Source organism: Micrasema longulum, unplaced genomic scaffold (genome assembly GCF_059751315.1).
Source record: "Micrasema longulum isolate JH-2025_06_02 unplaced genomic scaffold, ASM5975131v1 h1tg002695l, whole genome shotgun sequence".
NCBI lineage: Eukaryota > Metazoa > Arthropoda > Insecta > Trichoptera > Brachycentridae > Micrasema > Micrasema longulum.
Window position 1 is genome coordinate 1 of NW_028279828.1, and position 20,950 is coordinate 20,950.

Below are 20,950 nucleotides of genomic sequence, written 5' to 3' on the forward strand. Positions count from 1 at the left end.
TCTTCATACAACGCCAGGTCCAAATTATGTCCTAAAAATCATTGAATGCCAAGGAAAGCGGGGAGGCCGCATGCCGCACCAACATCGCCAAGTAAAATGCGCAGTAGAGTAAAAAAGATTCACTGTCTATGCCAGTTTAACGTGTTTTCAAAGTTGCATGTCACACCCTTTGACGTCTACGCGACTTCAATCTTGATTTGCCAACAAGAATTCCGACTTGGCCAGTTTTCGTTGTATGCTCACGATCAATGTGTTTCGAGGGATTAATAAAAAATCAGAAAAAAAAGCTAATTGAATTAAATAATAATATATTTTACAAAGTACATTTTCTATACAATAATATCAGCAAAGGAGTTATTTAATTTTCGTATTTATCCTTGATGTGCTTCCATAGTTTCTGAAAGAAAAAAAAAAACAATCATAAAACTTCAATTTGGTAGGTGTGAAACATTTTAATTAAGAACTGTGAGTAAAGCGCTGAAATATTTATCTAGCTATAGGCAGCTCGCTAAGCTAGACTTGTACTAGTGTAGTCTGTTGCATTAATTGCTACTCAACCCTGCGGGGTATGGCAAAGACCGTGAATGGAAGCTAGACTTGTACTAGTGTAGTCTGTTGCATTAATTGCTACTCAACCCTGCGGGGTATGGCAAAGACCGTGAATGGTTCCTTCACTTAAAGAGAAATAAATATACAACAACTTTGTTTTTAACTACTTATTTTTTATTTTCTCTACGCACCGGTTTCAAAGCTACACAAGTTTCTTTATCAAGGCATACTTAACTAACGAATTCTATCCTATTTTATTTTTACAGTGATTACTAAATATTACATTATTAATACATATTATGGAGCTAATAAGTCAAGCATTTTTGTCATGTTGTTCTTTTAATGACGGGAAGTGTGAAGTGAGATGGATATGATCTTTGAAACTAGACAGGAGTGAACTAAAGGAAATTTTGTCTATTTGTTTCTTTTTTGGGTGATACAGTGTGTGTTGGATTTGTTCCGAAGTTTCGGCTACCGTTGGAGGAGCCTTCTTCAGGGCAAACCGAGTGAAAGTCGGAACAAATCCAACACACAGGGTATCACCCAAAAGAGAAACAGATTGATAACAATGACCGTGAAAACCTTCGCACCTATGAAATTTTGTCTATTTGTTTTTTTTTCTTGTTACAAATTGCTTTTTTCATTTCTAAAATTTCCAAGTTGCCTGATTTTAATACTTTATTTTCAACATGAAGAACATTTTAATGTAGTTATGCAGAAAGCAGCTAGCCATAGAAAAGTGAAACTGAGATAATAGCACTTTTAGACTGTATAATCAAGTCTGCACATTAGTTGGAATGTTTTAGACTTTGACAAATGATAAACAATTAATTAACAACAAAAAATGAAACACTGTAAAATGAAACATTTGTCAGTGTGTAATAAGTTTATGTTCCTTTAATTATGTTTATTTTATTATAATATAAAAAAATTTAATTGGTCAGCTATATTATGAAAATCCCTCTCCTCCACTTTCTCCTTTCTCCTCATATTTCCTCATCCCTTAACATTCTTACGAGCTCTTTTTTTTTCTCATGTCTTATATAATATATTATTTTTCTCTTTACCGTGTAACATGTTCTCTCATTATATTTGTGAAAAACTTAAACTGGATGTATGTACAATTTTTTATAGTTTGTATTCTTATATAACAACTGTTGTTTTTTCTTAATAAATAAAAATAAGATTTTTCTAGTGCTGTGGGACCTGTGGGTGTTTTCTGCAAATTGAGAAATGCCGTTTTTGTGATTGACCTATTTTCAAAAGATGATAATTACAGTTTTTCGTATGAAAGCGGTCTGGCTATTTTAAGCAGAAAATAAAATTGACCTTACTGCACGCGATAACACCAATATCTATTTATTTTTTTTAATTGTGGCCTGGGCGCTTTCTGCATAACTACGTTCATTTAATCTCCATAATATGTATCAATAATTCAATTTTTAGCTATCACTGTAAAAATAAAATAGGATAGAATTCATTAGTTAAGTATACCTTGATAAAGAAGCTTAAGTAGCTTTGGAACCGGTAGTTAGAAAAAATTAGTGGATGAAAACAAAGTTGTCTCATATTTATTTTAGTGCTTTAAACACAATTTTTTTTTCTCAATATAATAATTTAAATCAAATGACGAAACTGTGACTTGCAAAGCTTGGATGAATTTGGTAAACAACACAACAACAACAACAAACCATCACGTCGTTTCTCCGTAGGGGTAGGCAGAGAGGATAGAACGCCATATCACTCTATCTTTGCATGCAGACCTCGCTTCCTCTACATTCATACACCTTCCCATGCACGCACGCCGATTATTCCTACTTTTGACATGTCCATCTTCAGGATTTAGATGGACTTGATCATGCCATGTCTTTCTCAGTCTTCCTCGTTTTCTGCGTCCATTAACATTCGCATCGTAGATCCTTTTAGCAGTTCTTTCGTTGTCCATTCGCTCTACATGTCCAAACCAACGCAGCACCCCTTTTTGATTCCATCAATAATGCATGTCTCAGCCTTACACAGTTCACGGATCTCGTCATTTGCGCAAATATCATACATCGTTTTACCACACATTCACCTGAGGGATCGCATTTCGACCACATTTAACCTACTTTCATCACCAATTTTCCAATTCCATACTTCACTCCCATGCATTAGAGTTGGCACTTGAACTTAATTGTGAACTGCTAGTTTTGCCTCCTGAAATAAACATTTGTTTGCCAAAGTAGATTTTAGTGCACCGTTCACCCTGTTCCCGGCACTCACCCTCCTTTCCATCCTTAGTAAACATACTTCCTACATACACAAATTCTTCTACCTGATTCAGAATATCTCCGTTCACACTGATCTCACATTTAGTTACATTTTCATCCCTTTCAAAAACCATCACTTTCGATTTATCAACAGCAAATCGCTTATGAATTTATGTAAACAACACTTCATTCTGAATGTCAAATTCGCCTTTTTTTGTCAAATGAGAATTACAAATAATGGATGCGTTGCAGCCGATTGTTATTTTAGAAAACACTTTAATTTGGTCGCACATTGGGAAAAGGATATAGCATCATTCTACTCATTCGCTTCCTTTAGACTCATCTTCTCACAGTTCTACATAAGTTATTATTCAAACTTTCGACATGCCAGCTCTCAAGAAATTGTTAAGACTTGATCATGCCATGTCTATATCGGTCTTCCTTAGCTCCAGCTTTTATCTGAATTACACTTAATCTTTACCGTTATTTAACTATTCGCCACATGGGTAAATCAGTGCAGAAGTATTTTTCTAACAACTTTGTCAGTAAAGTTGATTACATTATGGACGCATCTCGCCATTGGTGTATCAATCGTACATAATAATGTCGATACCAAAAATAATTTAAAGCGAAAACCCTCGTATAAAAGCAATATCGTCCCCAAGTTACATAATGAACGACACTTACCCCTTCGTTTATTTTGTCGAAAAGGGCTTCAGCTCCAACGTCTGTGGCCCTTTCGAAGAAGAACGATGATACTACAATCGTGAGAAAGAACACTGAAGTTCTTTTGAATAATAAAGGATTTAGTTTTCCCAACATTTTGACCGATTTGCTGAAGAAACGCAGATATACGATATACGTCAAAAAGCAAAATCCAACAAATGGTAGAATGAAACCACAGATAAAAGTATCACGACCGATCACAATAGACAATTATTTTTTATTTATATGACACCGCATGAACCTATTTTTGTTTTTCTGAAAAAGAAATAACATTATAATTTGCAAGGTACTAGTACATTTACTCATATATTTATGGATATTTTTATATTGTAATCACACCTGAAGAAATAAGTTCTTTTCTGCCTCTAATTTTTTTTCTCTCTTCTATTGAAGAATTATAATCGTGATAATAATTCACGTCTTCAAAGAGACTCCAGGCCTCTCTGTCAGCCACAGCTCCTATGCATCCAGCAGGTCAGGTTTTCATATCATAGTTTCTATGTGAACCTGAATGTAAAGTAAGCATGCGTGGTTAAGACTTCGTCAGTGTGATTCTGGACCCTCTCTACCCTCCTAGCATATGGCTCATCCAAGCGTATTGCCTAAGCTTGAGGACACACAACTGTCAACTTATTTACAGTATGAAGTAAAGTCATTATTTGATTTAACAGAATTTTATTATAAACGATTAAATCGTTGGAAGACACTACATTGTTATCCATTTGTCTTGAAAAATTTTCTGTAATGTAATATTTTATGCAGCTGTATACAAATTGACTGCGTTTTTTTGAACAATTGCTATTTTATCAATAATTTGACAGACTAATTTGAATTAATATCAGTAAATAGAGCAATGAGACATCTCGTAGATAGTTCTAATAAGACCACACCAAAAATCCAAAGAATTGACTATATGTAGTGAAAAAATGGAAAAAAGAGTGATGGCAACCATGTATGAGTGTTAAATAGAAATATTACATTACATTTTATTACATATTTTATTAGTACGAAATATTCCCAATCAGCAAAAGTGCTAGTATGAGAGGATATTATATATAATAACACAATAGTTTAAATAAAAATTCAATAAAATAACATCACATATCACTCGTCACACGGGCTGTAAGAACTGTTTTATTTAGGTGTTTTTTAAGTACGTACATGTTTTGTATATTTTTTAGATCATTAGAAAGTGAATTGTAAAAATTTATTGCTGTATACAAAAAACTGTTTCTTTTTCTGTTGGTCCTAAGTTGTTCGCAAGTTAAATTATTTAATGCTCTTGTATTTATTTTATGTATGTTGTAGTTAAATATTGAACTATTATTAATTTGTGCAAATTTAAACAATACTAAAAAGCTTTATTTAATTATAAAATATCAGTGTTTATTTAATAACATCAGTTGTAATCAAAAATGATATGTAATATGCATATTTTAATTTTTTCTTTCAATTTATCCAAAATAAAATAAATTCATAAATAATTATTATTTATCAATGTTTCGCGGTACGTATTTTTATGTGCCCCATTTTCCTCTTGGCATTTTTTATGACGTTGTTATGTTTGTAATGAAGTAATAATAAATAATGTTGCCAGTAATAATCAACGTAAATATTCAATATGTCTGCTGATCTTTGCTGATCATCAGGTTTTCATCTGTCATTTCATAATTTTCGCGTTGTTTTATATCTAAGAGTGCACAAATGTGAAACAATCCCGTGTTGTTATTCCATCGGAAATGGGTGCTAAAGGTTCAAAACCTTGTTTCATCACGTACGAAGAAGCTGTCAAGCGCGGTGCGTAATTTTTTTCGCCTACGGAAAAGTGAAATGTAGTCTAAGGTGTCAGTGAGTGAATGATTAATTTGGTATTAATTTGCAGTGTCCGAGAGCGAGTTGAAGCGGATCGGCGAGGCTTTCAAGAAGTCTGCTGGATCTGCCGGGGTTCCTTTAAGCAAGAATGGTTTCGTTCAGGACGTGTTGGGCGACGGGGTGCCGACCAGCGTGTCCGACCTACTCTTCTCCGCCTGCGGAGGGACTCGGAGAGGAATAGCCTTCAAAGACCTGGTCTGCGGTCTCGTGGTGTTGACGAAGGGATCGCAGGAAGAACGGATTAAGTGAGTGTTTGATTTCTCTGTCAGGGCTTTAAATGAAGTCACCTTTCTGAAAAAAGACGTATTTTTTTATGATATTATGTAAGCTCTCTTAACTTGGCCCCGGTGTTGTTCTCTTATCTTCAAAACACACAAATCACTGGTTGGATTGTGTTGTCAGGATACATCATTTGAGATAAAACATGTGGAGTATGGACAATGAAGAATAATCAATTCTTTGTGTAACGTAATAAAACAAATCAACAAAAATGTTTCGTGAATCTTAAAATCTGATTCAGTACATAAATAATGATAATTTACTAGTTTATCTATGCCTAAGTAGCTAACTTTATCATTTGAATGATTGTAGATACTAACAAGAATCCTATCAGATAACAATGCGCTATTAAAATATCCCCATTGTTCTTTCTATTATGTTGTACAGTGCGTATTTATTTTTAATTATTTGACTTGAAAAATAATGTTCTCTAAAACCTTATCTTACTAAATCAAACAGGTAGGGCTCTAGGAGAAATAAAAATAAATACCTACTTGGCAAATCCATACTAATATTAAAATGCGTAAGTGTGTTTGTTTATTTGTTTGTTTGTGTTTCCTTCACGTCTTAACAGAGGACCGATTGACATTTTTTTTTGCATAAGGATAGCTGTAGATAGTTGTAAATTGGATAATTATTTTTCATAAGGAATTTTTTAAAAAATCAATAAAAAATAAAAAAAAACAATATTGAGCATCATTGATTGAAAATGAGTAGGCGGTTAGGTGGGATTTCAAAAGAAATCAATTTTAATAAAATAAATAAAACAATTTTTTTTAAATTTAAAAAATTGACTCGATTTATCAGTTGTATTGTATACTAAGTAGGTACTTTTTTTCCCTTTATTAGGGCCTTCTACCAAAACACGATAACACCGGCCAAAAACAATTTACATTAATTTACAATAGACATAAGAACAAAGTAGGTACTTTTTTCCCCTTTATTAGGGCCTTCTACCAAAACATAAAAACATCGGCCAAAAACAAGTTACATTAATTTACAGTAAACATAAGAACAAAGTAGGTACAAATGTTTAAATATAGAATAAGTCCTTTGTCATTAATACAAAATAGGTCTATAAAACATGTCTAATTATTATAAAGTCAAGTTCCTTATGAACAATTAAACATTGGTTAGTTTATTTACTTTATATTTTGGTTTTATAGTAGGATTTTGGATTAGTATTAGCTTGAGTCGTGGCGAAAGTGTGTTTGTGTTTTCTTCACGTCGCAACGGAGCAACCGATCAATGTGCTTTTTTTGATAAGGATAGCCGGAAAGGTGAGAAGTGTCAAAGGCTACTTAACGTCCTGAAAAAATACAATTCCTTTGGGAAAATTCTAAAACAGAATAACGATGCTACGTTGCCATAGACATAAAGATTGTAGTTTTTTGCATAACAATAGTTGAAGAACTGGCAATTGATACAGGCTACTTTTTATCCCAAAAAAATATATCATTTCACCTGGAAAATTCTTATTATCATTAACATATTGTTTAAGAGAACAGAAGTCTAGGCATCTACAGGGCTTATGACCTCTCATTGGCTGGTTTAAGTGGCCACTTTACACACTGTGTAACATTCACCATTCTGCCTATCTTTGAACATTATTCCTTCAATTCTTCCATCTGTTGTGGATTTTTATCAACAATGTTTTGAGTTTAAACCAGCCAATGACAGGTCATAAGCCCTGTAGATGCCTAGACTTCTTCCTTCCCTTTTCTTAAATGTTCTCCATCTCTGTTGTAATACGTAATGATTTTTTTCATACATTTTTTTGAGGCCCAATTACAGTGGTGAATTACAGCACAGTACACCCAGGCTTGAGAAAAATCACATTTATTTTTTTTGTGTTCTCACCGGGAATCGAACCCAGAACCTTCTGTGTGTGAGTCAAGTGTCTTAACCACTAAACCACAGAGGCCGCTGTTATATTTCAATATTAACTGCTCCCTAGGGGGTTAAAACCATTTCTTGTCTGCAAAAATTTGTACAAACTCAAAACATTGCCTTATTATCAAATGACAAAACTAATTAATTCGTTTTTTCCCTAATACAATGCGAGCGAAGCTACTGGCTAAAGCTAGTTTTTAAATAAAAGACAAACCATTTTTTTTTAAATATGTACTACTGTGAAATCCATTTGTGTTTTCCAAAATGATGCTTTTTCAATCTAAAAGAAATTTACAAATACAGTCTCACATGCTTCATTAGTACTTAGACCTTCAAACACTTATCTTAATATTTTATTATTGCTTATCATGGGATTAAAATATTTTGATTTTATGACGTATTAGAATGATCGCCATTATAAATATTGAGATTATGAATATTTTACGTCATGGGCTATCCAGCAATCAATTTAATATAATTGAAATCTAAATTGTAAAATTGTATAGCACCTAAAAAGAACATAGTTGAGGAGACTCAATATAATAATTATGTTACCAGTTTCAGAACTTTTCAAAGTATCAAAATTAAAAAATGTATATTTTTATGTATCGTATTATCAGCACTACGATTTTCTAAAGTTTTGTGATTTTGAAATTACTCCGCCTGTGACGTCTCAAGTTCTCCACGGCGCGTTGTCCTGATCGGTGGGTTGGCTTCCCGGTAACCGGAAATGTATCGCAACGCTCTGTCGTTGGTTGATTTCGGAGAACTAGTGACGTCGTCCTAACTAGTGACATAGTAGTTAATTTTTATTCATTTTTGAGAATCTTCGCCACACAAATAATGCTCTAATTTAGATAATAAAGAATTAAATTAGCCTAGCCAAGTCTACCAAATCGAAGAGAGCTCTGTCGGTCAACTTTTCTCATTCAGCAATAAGAAATTTTTCCTTGTATTTGGGTACCATCGAGGAGACCTACGTCCTCATCAAATACCGCACCTATAATGAGCGGTATTTGATGGGGGAGCTGTCTCTAGACTAGCACCCGAAGCTTAAAACTGATCACCTTAATTTTATGTAACAGGTGATCAATATACACTTTATTTGGTGAAACACACCGTCGGGTATGATAACCCTACAATGCCTAATGTAGAGGATCTGCTACATACCGATAGTTGGTGTATAAAAGTGATTTCATTTCATTTGATGTTTATACTCGTCGACGAGTTTATTATATTGTATACATTTACTAGTCATTATAATTTATTTTTAAAATCGCGACCAGGGTAAAAAAAAGTTATAAAATTAACTTACAAACGTTACAAAAAGTGACTTGCACATATTCTATCGAAAGAGTAATTTAGCCAATGTTCAAAGGGTGATTTCTATGTTTTTTTTGTTTTAAGATTTGAAGTTATAATTGTTTGTGCAACTGACATTATTATATAAAAAGGTGTTCATAAGAATCGTTATTTCTTGTTTTCCTTATATTCTTGTATTTTTTAACCTTTTAATGCATGATGTAGCGTATTGTCCACATAAACTAAAATATGAAATTAAAACTGAAAAAATTAAACTTTTTTTTTTCAATTTTTTTCCTAGTATTTGCATAAAAACATACATAAAAATCTTTTTTTAGTTAGGATTAGTTAAATTTGGCATTGAAGGGGTGATAGAAATGAATTTTGGTTTAAATAATATATTTTTATTAATCAGGAATATAGTTGAAAATGTTTTAAATGTTTAAAGTGGATTTTTACAATTCTAATGATATTTAAAAAAGAAAAAAAAGAAATAACCTGCTAAGCCTCTTAATCGAGGCTTGTAAGCAAGTGGGATGGAGGGGATATGGAAGGAGGTAATGAAAAATACACCATCAATATATAAAATCACAATATATAATAACTATCGATATATAACTGTTCTTCTCAATGTGTTACCCTGACCGAAAAATCTAAGATGAAATATCTGGGAATAATAATCGACCAAAATATTAAATGGAAAGAACAAATAGATTCAATGTGCAAAAGACTAAGAAAATTATTCCACATATTTTTAAAGCTTAGAGGTATTTTATCGACGGATCAATTAAAGGCAGTTTATTATGCTCTAGTACAGTCAATCATTCAATATGCAATAGTTGGATGGGGAGGGGCTTATAACGCTCATCTTAGACCCTTAAAAGTTCTACAGAAAAAAATCATTAAAATAATACTTTATAAACCATCCTTGTTCTCAACTACCGAAAAGAATTGAATGTTTTAAGAGTAGAGGATATCTACGAAAAGTGCTGTATGCTCCAGGTGCATAAGGAGAGCCTCCCATCGGACCGTATTACGGGAAGGTTGAGAACAGGATGCCTCGCTCTACAGAGAATTAAAACTACCATGGCCAAACGTCATTATACTTACATAGGACGGAAGCTTTTTAATAATTTACCACAAAATCTACATCAAGAAATGAATTACAGAAAATTTAAGGATAAATTAAAGAAAAGCTTCTTGACATAATTAACATTAACTGTATTTTGAAAAAAGAGATGTATGTTTAATATGTGCCTGTGTTTATAAATTTAGTGTTTTTATTTAATATTTTTTAGTGTTATATTTTCTCAATTTTTAAAATTGTTTAATTTTTTATTTATTTTATTATTTTGTTTTGCATTTTATGTTATTTTGTAAACTTGCCAAACACAAGAGCTAGACTCTTTTTTGGCAAGTTCAACCTTAAGTGTTCCATTTTTTTACTGAATGTATTGTTTATTTATGCTAATAAAGGTATTTATTAAAAAAATAAAAAACGAGCTTTCATTCATAACTTTTGGCTTTAAGCATTGCGTACAAGTATGGCGCTCTAATGTAATATGTGGCGTTTGTCCCATAGGGCGCAAAACATCTTCTTTTCGGGTACAATAAAACTGCAATTATCCTGGTTAATGAGTGCCAGACGTTATCCGGGTATGCAGATGTCTGGTTAATTGGACTAACCATTAAATTAAAGCAATGTTTTGACAGAAAATGCAAAATTTACTATAATTATTAATACAACAAATTGGAATTACGTTAAAAATTTTAATATGTCCAGCAAAGTTAATTGCTTTGACGAAGAAACTCCCCGGCCGCCAGTGCCTTTTTTTATTTGTTATTATAACATCTCCTGTATTTTTTTATTTCCTGATAACGATCCAGATATTTGGCAACCCGGATGACTGGAGTTCGAGTAAACGGAGTTGGACTGTTATTCAAAATATACGTTAAACCATTGTAGAAAATTTATCCAATGTTGGAAGAAATTATTATACAATTGCCATCGTAATCTTTTGCTTAATTTAAAATGGTAATGAAAAAAAGCGAAAATACACTATTCTTTTTGCTCTCCTGAACATTAATTTATTATCGGTTCTTCTATTATATTCATACACAAATATTTATCGTGTCTTCACGCTCATTATAGAAAATCACAGTATTAACAATTTAACTATTACTTAATTATAAACTGATGTTTGTTGGATTTTATGGCCTGGAAAGATAGGAGAAATCATTTTTCTCTTGGTGTATTGTTTAAACGCACATGTTGGCACCATACTCGGCTCGTATTGTGTTCGGTACGCTCAGTCAACATGGTGACAGATAAGATAAGGCCCATCACAGATTCCCGTATCCAAACACAGCCAGTGCAAATAGTAAATAGATTCTCAACCAATATCAACTGGAGTTTGCGCTGACCAAGTTGTAATGGCTAAATAAAGGCTCAAAACTCATCCCTACAATGGTTAAAATTTGTATTAATAACTTGAAATAAAACTCCGATTATTCGGATTAATGGGTGCCAGATTTTATTGCTTTTGAAACAATATTGGGAATTGAAATCACATTAAAAACTTACTAAAACACATTTAGCGAAGTTAATTGCGCAGTTAAATTAAAATGAAAAACTTCTCCCTTATTATTTATTTCCTGTTAACGATCTTGGTTATCCAGTAGCTCAATCACAAATAACTATCGACGTGCTAATAAGGGGCGAGATAACAATTTCTCACTATGGTTGTTTATCATATTCGCGATCGCAATGGGACATTCGTGAACACCTAATATTAAATGTCAAAATATTTACGTTTCGCGATGTATAATCCTGCTGCCCAATCACGTATTTGAATTTCACCGGTGTAAATATGGAAAATATTCCAAAACTGTCTGCCAATCAAAGATATATAAATGAAGTAGTGTTGTGGTCCTGTAGCTAGTGTCTCGGACTCACGGACCAATGGTCCGTGGTTCGAACCCCACTCTACTCCAACGTGAGTTATTTACAACTCGTTGAAAATGCCCCTAAAAAATTAATATTTGAGTAAATCATAAGAACGCAAATATTTATTTTATGATTTGCTGATTTTCGGTATTTCTATTTATTTTAATATAATTAGGCCATTGTTATTTATTTTGTAATGGTCGAATGCAGTTCATTCCAAAATATTTGCTTCACAGGTCAAATACTAAATAATTTCCTTTATTTAGCAAAAATTAATACGCTTCAAATAACAATTTATGCTATCGGCATATTTTTATGCTTATCAATGATTTATTTCTAACCATGCTCCTCTTTATTTCACACATTGTCAGGACCGTTCGAAAGTTGTGTTTAGGTATATTATTATGGTGTATTAAAAATATTTTATTATTCCGATTTTCAGCGTCGGATTGTTGAATAAAATTATTTTGATAGAACGAAAATATCATTTAAGTGTTAGCACAAAAAATTTCATATCAATGTCAACCAAAGTATGGAATTAATTTGTTTTAAATTAGGATTCAATAAAAAATATACTTCGTAGTCGCCTAAAAGTCCGAAGACTGTTCTAAAAAAAAAATGCTATAAGAAGCTGATTTGCAAAATTATAGATATTATAATTCTATTTTTAATTGACCTTCTGATTAGAAACAAGTCAATAACTCTAGAAAAAAAATAATTGATAGGTTTTCTCAAAAGACAATAAACAGATCGCAGCTGTACAAATCTATCTTCTTTTTCTCATGCCTTCAAGCTCATCAGGTTCTTTTTTTAATTTATCTATCAAGCCTCGATAAAGACACAGTCTTATTCTGAAACGGATCGGCACATTAAATTTATATTAGTGATTTTACGCAAACTTAATACGTTGTTAAGGAAAGTATGGTTAAAGAACTATACGAAGACAATTATTGGTCTTGAAATGAATATAGACAAGTCCCAACACCTAACAACATATGTACTCAAAATAAAACCATTGGTGCTGTTGACGAGTTTTTATTTAATTTTTTAAAATGGGAGTTGCAGTATCATTGACCTTGCTTATTGATGTGTTTTTTTTTCATCACAACAAGCCAGGAGGCCCAATGAGGAAGTTCAGTGTTTTTTTTGTATTTGTTAATAGACTATTAATCTAAGACAAAAAAAATATTCAGTTTTTATGTATCGTATTATACAGCGCTACGATTTTTAAAGTTTTGTATTTCTGAAATAACTCTACGTGTGACATCAGAGGTTCTTTTCTGCTTATTCTCGATCAGTTCTTCCCATTGGTCCATCCACGGCAAGCAAACCGGAAATCTCCCATAACTCTCATATCATAGGTTGATTCATATGAATCAGTGGCGTCATTCAAAGTAGTTCATTTTTATTAAAATGTTTTTTTTTTCTCATACATTTTCAGGAAACTTTGCCATACAATTTAATGCTCCATTGTATCCACTTTCCCGTTGGGCTGAATTTCCCCATTGCAGTGGTGAATTACGACACAGAACGCTCAAGACTTGAGAAAAATCGCATTATTTTTTGCGTTCTCACCGGGAATCGAACCCGGAACCTTCCGTGAGTGAGTCAAGTGTCTTAACCACTACACCACGTAGGTCGCCAATGTACGGTTTATTTTCACAAGTGGATTCTGGTCCTGGCTATCTATATCTAAGAAGTGTTGAGAAAGGAAGGGAATTTCGGCTGTGGACCTTTATAGGAACTTCTCCGCATTCGCTTAATGAAGAGAAAACCACAGAAAACTCATTCAAGAGAAGTCGGACTATTGATAGACATCAGGGCATTTTGTATCCTGTTTTTTATTTATTTATTTCACATAAAACTTTTATTTTTTCTTTAAATAAAACTTTTATTCCAGCAATGGAGTGAAACAGGGTGATATGAAGAAGGAAAAATATGTAGTTATGTTTAATGGTGATGTGATTTGCAGTGCCGTTCTTTCAAATAAAGTTCTGTCATTTACTCAGATTTAACATAATCTTTATGGTTATTGCATTGATAAATAGTGAAATTTGTGACAACAGCATCATGTTTATAGTTTCTAATCATAGATAAGTGATTGCAAGAATATTACACGGCTACCTTATCTCCTGATAATGTTGATGCTAAGCACTTAATGTTGCGATTGCGCCCATCAGCAGTCAATAACAGGCGCATTATCTACTCTCCATTCTCAATGTCTGGATGCTGTATATAAAATGGCACCTCCATACAAAATTAACCACCGACGCCTGCAACCATTAAGGCTGTAGTCTCATAAAAAATTTGCTTGAACTTGTGCTGCATTTTATTACTAGAACAACAGATATATATATATTTTTATCTTTCCTCAAAAACTACAGTGACATGCCTTTTTATTATGACTCTAGATATTGTATTTTGGACGCAAAAAGTTAATATAACTCATTTTATGTAAAATTGGAGATGCCACTTTCTTCCCAAGGATGGCTGGCAGTATAATGAAGGTGTATTGTTGGATTTGCATGTTTACGCAATTAGTGTCTTGACCTCGTATAATAATAATTTGCTAGAGAAGCCCTTTAGCTCTATCGCGTATAATAAAAGGGTTCCGAATTTTTGGTTTGGTTTTTAGTTTAACAACAACCGTGTAACGGACAGTTTCGCCTTGCGCTTGCAATTCTCAACCTGAGTACCTACGGCTCGTTGTATCGCTGTAAACTGTAGCTAACTTTGTGGTTGATAATTATAGAATTGTTTTTGTCCACATGGGTGTTTCTATTAACCAGTGGCGTATTATTGCTCTACTCTAAGGTCCTAACAAAACCGTTGGACATAGGAAAGTCGATATGTGACTATACACAATTATTTACTCACATTTAATAAAATGTTTGACCGAAAAGTTAATGTTGTCAGTATAAAAAATAATAATATTTTTTACAGATTTTTATGGACGCTGTACTGCAACGAGGCGGGTACGCACATACAGAAATGGGACTTCATATGCGCGCTGCAGGCCGAGAACGCCTCCCTCCATCCGCCGGGCGTGCGGCCGGTGGCCATCGCGTCCTCGGAAGCGCTGAGCGCACTGTTCGGGCGCAGCGGCGACCGCGCGGACTTGGAGCAGTTCCAGGCCTGGATACAGCTGCGCGCCGACGCCACGGTCCTGTCCCGCTGGATCCTGCTGGAGCCCCGGGTCAGGCTGACCTCGGATCTGGAGACGCCCACCTTCTACCAGACCCTCGCCGGTGTCACGCATTTGGAGGAGAGGGTGAGTCTTTTACGAAGCGTATTTTTTTATGCGGGTAAGCTGTATACCTCACGGTGTTTACCGCTGGAAACCGCCGCCTAGCATACCCAACCCTGAAAGTTCTGGGCGATGGGCTGCGGAAGTTTAATGTGAGGTAAGGTCTGTTTGACGAGAGGTATAATGGTGACTCACTTATAGCCAGGCTATTAGGGTGAGTTTGCATGGACTTAGTACTTGTCGTTAGTACTAATCACTTAGTGATATGTGAGAAGTAGCCGTTTACACGTTGGTATAAGCAGAATGGTATAGTGGCCTGACATGCGTTCGAACGTTCATTCAACGGTGATATACGGTCCCCAAAACCCCCCGTCCGGCGGTTGCAACTATGGCTCTCTCAAGGCATTAGGTACACCAACATCAAGCCTATTACCATCGCAGAGGGAATGTCTGAGGGCAGAAACTTCAGAGGTCGCTCAAGAGACGCCTACATGGACCGAGTGATCATGGACTGTGCTCTCTAGCAGCTACACGGATACGAAAAGTGTTCACAATGTCTTTTATTTCCCTGTCATAATATGATCTGTGTCTAGTATACGAGATTTAGGTATTATACTTGAGACTAACCTTTCTTTTACAATTCATATTAAACATGTTATCAATAAATTCTTAAAACTCCTTGGATTTATTAACAGAAGCACAACTAACTTCAAAAATATCAATACCCTTAAAATTCTCTTCTGTTCCCTAGTTCTCCCGCACCTAAAGTATTCCTCTGTTATCTGGTTTCCATATTATGATGTTCACATCAAAAATATTGAATCAGTTCAACATCGATTTTTAAGAAATATAAATCCGACCTTCTAGTCCTATTTAAAATTCTCAACTCACTCTTTGACGCGTCTGAACTACTGAGCTCAATAAAATTAAATATCCCAACTAGAAACCTCAGACAAAACTTACTCTTTCATACCGATAACTATAGAACTAACTATGGTTTTTATTCCCCTATGCCCAGAATTCTTAGGTCTGCCAACAAACATACCAGTCTTGATTTCTTTGATAGCAAGTTGTCTTCTTTCAAACGATCACTGAATCAAAATCAATTATAAGCACCTCTCTCCCGCTTCCACTCCCACCAAGTCTTCTATAAACCATTGTGTCTTTCTACTTTCCTTTATAATAATTTTCTATGCACAAATATGTCCTTATAAATGCCCATTGATACTCCAACTATCCGCATTAATGAGTTTCAGACATTATCCAGATAAGCAGAAATCCGGAAAATCGGAATAACCACTGAATTATATTTATATTGATTTATTTTTGCACCACAACAGGCCAGGAGGCCCAATTACAGTGGTGAATTACATCACAGAACACCCAGGCTTGAGAAAAATCACATTTTAATTTTTGTATTCTCACCGGGAATCGAACCCGGAACCTTCCGTGCATGAGTCAAGCGTCTTGACCACTACACCACGAAGGCCGCCCGTGTATATATAAATAAATGTTGCTCATTTTCATACATTAAGTGTATCCTAATTCAACAATGTTTTGAGTATGTCCAAATGTTTGCCGACTGGCTGGATTTCCTCTCCAGGGAGTTATTTAGTCTCTCTGTTGCAACAAATTTACATCCTAATTCAGTTTACTAAATGCAATTTCTCTTATCTGAGAAAATAATGTCTAAAAGCAATTGTTTCCTTTATCACTTCTGCATTCCTGTCAATATTTATAAATAATTTGAAGTATTTATGTTTCGCATAATGTAGTGTTTATCACTATGTAATGATAACAGAGTTTACTTGGAAATTTCGCCATAGCGCAAATCCTAATCAGGAATGTTTATTTGTAATCTTGATTTCACGCCAATAAACATTTTTATTTATTTTTTATCCAGGAAACATCTGTACAATTTCATAGTTTAAGAGTATACACAATTAGATTAATTCTAGACCAGTGAGTTTTCCATAATATTATATTTCATGCTGAGGTTATCAATGAACTATTTTTATTATTTTAAGTAAAATAATATTACTATAAGGCAGCGGTTTCCAACCTGGGAGGCGCGGACTATTGCCAGGGGAGGCGCCAAACATAAAAAAAATTGATAGAATTATCATGCGATAGCTCACTAAAACAAATGTTTCAAAACGAAACCTTAATTAAATTTTGGATGAATCTTAGCGGAGAGTGAATCTTTGTATTGTAAAGAAATGCGGGTACTTTTACCGTTTGTAACGTCTTATTTATGCGAAACGGGCTCTTCGGCACTGGCTGCAATGAAAACCAAATATCGAGCCAGGTTAGTAGTCCAAAAAAGAGACGAGAGTGGCACTCTCCACATTGCTCCCAAAAGTTGATAAACTTTGTGCCAATAAACAACAACAACCCCCGCATTCAATTTTTAGATTATGTACCATCCTCCAGAATAAATATATATGAACGTATATGTTATAGCATAATCTTGTTATTTTTCTGTTGATTGTAATTTACAGTTTTTCTTGTTGTTATAAAGTTTTTATAATTTAAAATGTGTCTATATAATTATAACTATTAAAAAATTAAAGATAGGGAGGCGCGGATTGTTTTTTATTTTTCGGGGAGGCGTAGTAGCATAACGATTGGAAACCACTGTTATTTATTTATTAATTTACATGCCCTATGGGCTTTTACATTTATTAGAAATACATTCAAGTGCAGGAGTGAAACATAAGTATGTACATTTAGTTAAAATTAAAAATAACATAAGAAAAACTAAAAGATACAATAATAAGGATTTGTACCAACATAGGTATATGGGTATTTAGAAAAATATTTAGTATATTTCCATATAAAAACATACACACATACCCACACATGCATATGCATACATACACACACACATATACATACACATATATGCATATACATATACATACACATATATGCATATACATATACATACACATAAGTATATACATTATTATAGAGATACATTAGAAAAAAAAAGTAAATAAAGAACAAACTAAAAAATTCAAACATATTCATTTAAAACCTTTTGAATACATAACCCATAATTATATAAAGACATACGAAATATATCAACTTCACCATACTCGTTCATACCTAGCCGGTGTAGTCTAGGTATTATTGAATTGTAATAATAATTGTGAATGCCAGGAGATTCAAAAAATAACTTTAGCCGCCGAGTATTTTGAACAGATACATAAGGTTATAAGGGAAAAAAAACACAACTGAAAGTAATTTAAAGATTAAATTAAAATTATTAAAAACATCAAATTAAAAGCCCACTTTTTTTTTTTTAAATTAACCAATAGTGTAACGTTCAACCACTTAGCCCCTCCCATTCACAACCGCCCCCCACACATTCTGCGACATATCGCTAAATATTATTAGCCTAATTTTATTGCATGTTTGGACATGGTGGTGTTTGCAGCCCCTTTAACTCTGCATGTAATTAATGTATTTTTACGTAAATACTAAGTATTCTACAGTGACAGTAAAGGTGAAATTGTATTTTAGTACTTGCATGTTGGTGTAGTGAGTGTCCTGACGAAGAGACATCAAAAGTCGGTATGTGGTTAAATACTAATATTTACTAACATTAACTGCCGTACCTTTGGGTTAATATTAAAAAAGTAGATAAAAATCTTCGGGTTTTTTTTCATAACAATACTTGTTTACAAATGTACCAGACAACATTTTAAAACAATAGACTCATTTATGACCCTTTTTTATATTCTTTGCAAGTCAGAGGTTCTCAACATAAGATGTCACCGGATAATTTTTTAGTGATTATTTTTTCAAATATATTTTGTATTGAATGTAATGCAAATGAGGTAGCCAGCGATTGTTGGTGTTCAAAATGAACACCGACACCTTTCCTTGGGCCATTTTTCCATTACACACAAGTTGAACTGCTAAATATGAGGAGGCTTGTGAATGATGACTTTTTACCGATTCCTTCCTCATACAAACAAAACACGAACCAGAACACAGAAACCACGTCCGTCTGCAACCACCAAACGGTCGGTATGAATGTAATAAAAACCCAAATAAGACATTGTTTAAAATTGAATATTAAAACTAGAATTATCGTATTGAAAAAAAAAAAATACAGTTCTATAAAAAAGGTTTTAACTAAACTATTTCAATATTTTTAAATTTTTTATGGTATTACCGATTGCATAATTTTACGTAGAAATAAAGGAAAATTTTACAAAAATTTATGTGATTTAAAATGCTTATATTTCTTTTAAAAAATAAGATTCTGCCGCGGCCACTTCCTTTTAAAATTTATTATCTTCAAATCATAATAATGAATTTTAGTTCAATACTTAATCTTTATTGAGATCCCAAATTAATAAGCTTAGTCTAAATTTGAAATGGCGTAATCTGCCGGCCTAAAAGTAATTATATTTTAGTTATATGAAACTTTTAAGTACATTTTTTGATAGAAATACCTATAAAAATATTGTTTTTATCTAATATATAATTTTTATTTATTTTTTATTGCGCGATTTTTAAAAAACATTCGTTTTAAAATGGCAAAATCGTATGACTTCCTAATTTTGCGTTCGTTTTACCCGACTACAGCCTTAACTTATGGCTTGTAGCATTCGAGCGATAATATCGCAGACGTATCACATACATTCGTATGGGTAGGGCGGTTAATTAGTTTTTTTTTTTCGGTCGGGTTTTGAAAAATGCCATCAAACTTTGTATCACATATTATTTGCCTAAATGTGAAGATAAACAGTATGCAAAGTGAGAACGAATGTCAGCACGTAGAGATAAGTGGAACATTATCAATATGATCAAAACACGAATAATGTATCAATATGTTACAATCAACCTTCAACTTAATTATCATTCAATAATGTCTAATCGTCCATTTCATTAACGCTATTATTGTATTTATGAGTCAATATAACACATTATGAAACAGAATGTCAACACTTCGAGTTGTTTAACTAAAATTTTCAAAACAATGCTATTTTCAATAAATTTTTATTTATTTATACTTTTACATTGTTTGCATTCTTTTTTTTATACAGAATAATGTTCCCTCACTGGGGTGTCCCGTGCCGAGGGAAACATTTTACAAAATGTGAAACATGCCTAAGATTAGCTATTTAACAAAGTTAACAAAATAATAACAATAAAAAAAACGTAATTAAACCAATTAACCTAATTATAATTAACATAAAAAACATAACCAATTTATATAGACTAATCAAAAAAATTCATAAACCGTGTAACAATAAAAAACAACTTTGTTTTTAACCACCTATTTTTTTTTCTACTAACCGGTTTCAAAACTACACAAGCTTCTTTATCAAGGTCTAATTAACTAATGAATTCTATCCTATTATATTTTAACAATTTTTACTAAATGTTACATCGAACCCATGGAGCCAATAAATCAAGTCTTTTTCTCTTCTAAGGATAGAAAGCGTAATGTGAGATGGGTACGATTTTTAAAACTAGACAAGAGTGGACTAAAGGGAATATTGTTTATTCGGTTATTTATAATTTTTTTCTTATTATGAATTGCTTTTTTAATTTCTAAGATTTCCAAGTTGACTAATTTTAATATTTTATTTTCAACATGAAGAACTTTTGATCCAGTGTCTTTATTGAAATTATGATTACTTTCTATCAAATGGTTTGCGAAATCAGAAAAAATATTACTATTTAGGCACCTTAAGTGTTCTTATTTATTTATTTATAGTTTTAGGATGTTTGTATTATTTTTTTATACAGAATAATGTTCCCTCACTGGGGTGTCCCGTGCCGAGGGAAACATTTTACAATAAGTAAAACATGCCTCAAATTAGTTATTTAACAAAGTTAAAATAAAAACTTAATTTATCTAAT

General features: G+C 33.0%; 2 protein-coding genes across 2 annotated transcripts in view; one reads left to right on the top strand and one right to left on the bottom strand.

Annotated features, from left to right (window-relative positions):
* Positions 1 to 291: 291 nt before the first annotated feature.
* On the bottom strand, positions 292 to 3,717 carry ox (ubiquinol-cytochrome C reductase complex subunit oxen). Its single transcript, XM_088241005.1, has 2 exons — positions 3,486 to 3,717; positions 292 to 397 (listed from the first exon to the last, which is right to left on the bottom strand). Exons 1-2 carry the CDS (start codon positions 3,618 to 3,620, stop codon positions 359 to 361), a joined length of 174 nt encoding a protein of 57 aa, XP_088097131.1. The 5' UTR covers positions 3,621 to 3,717; the 3' UTR covers positions 292 to 358.
* Positions 3,718 to 5,141: 1,424 nt separating this feature from the next.
* The window catches only part of Usp32 (Ubiquitin specific protease 32), a 47,912-nt gene continuing 32,103 nt past the window's right edge, over positions 5,142 to 20,950 (top strand). The window contains 3 exon segments of the mRNA XM_088241009.1: positions 5,142 to 5,321; positions 5,407 to 5,641; positions 14,761 to 15,088. Of these exon segments, the coding sequence (XP_088097135.1) occupies positions 5,264 to 5,321; positions 5,407 to 5,641; positions 14,761 to 15,088 (621 nt within the window). The 5' untranslated portion in view covers positions 5,142 to 5,263.

What these genes read in the sequence shown, in the direction of transcription:
- ox (XM_088241005.1), bottom strand. Translation starts at nt 3,620, where the DNA reads ATGTTGGGAAAACTAAATCCTTTATTATTCAAAAGAACTTCAGTGTTC. An exon ending in TCGACAAAATAAACGAAGGG is followed by an intron (nt 398 to 3,485) that starts GTAAGTGTCGTT and finishes TTTTTCTTTCAG; the next exon opens with AAACTATGGAAGCACATCAA.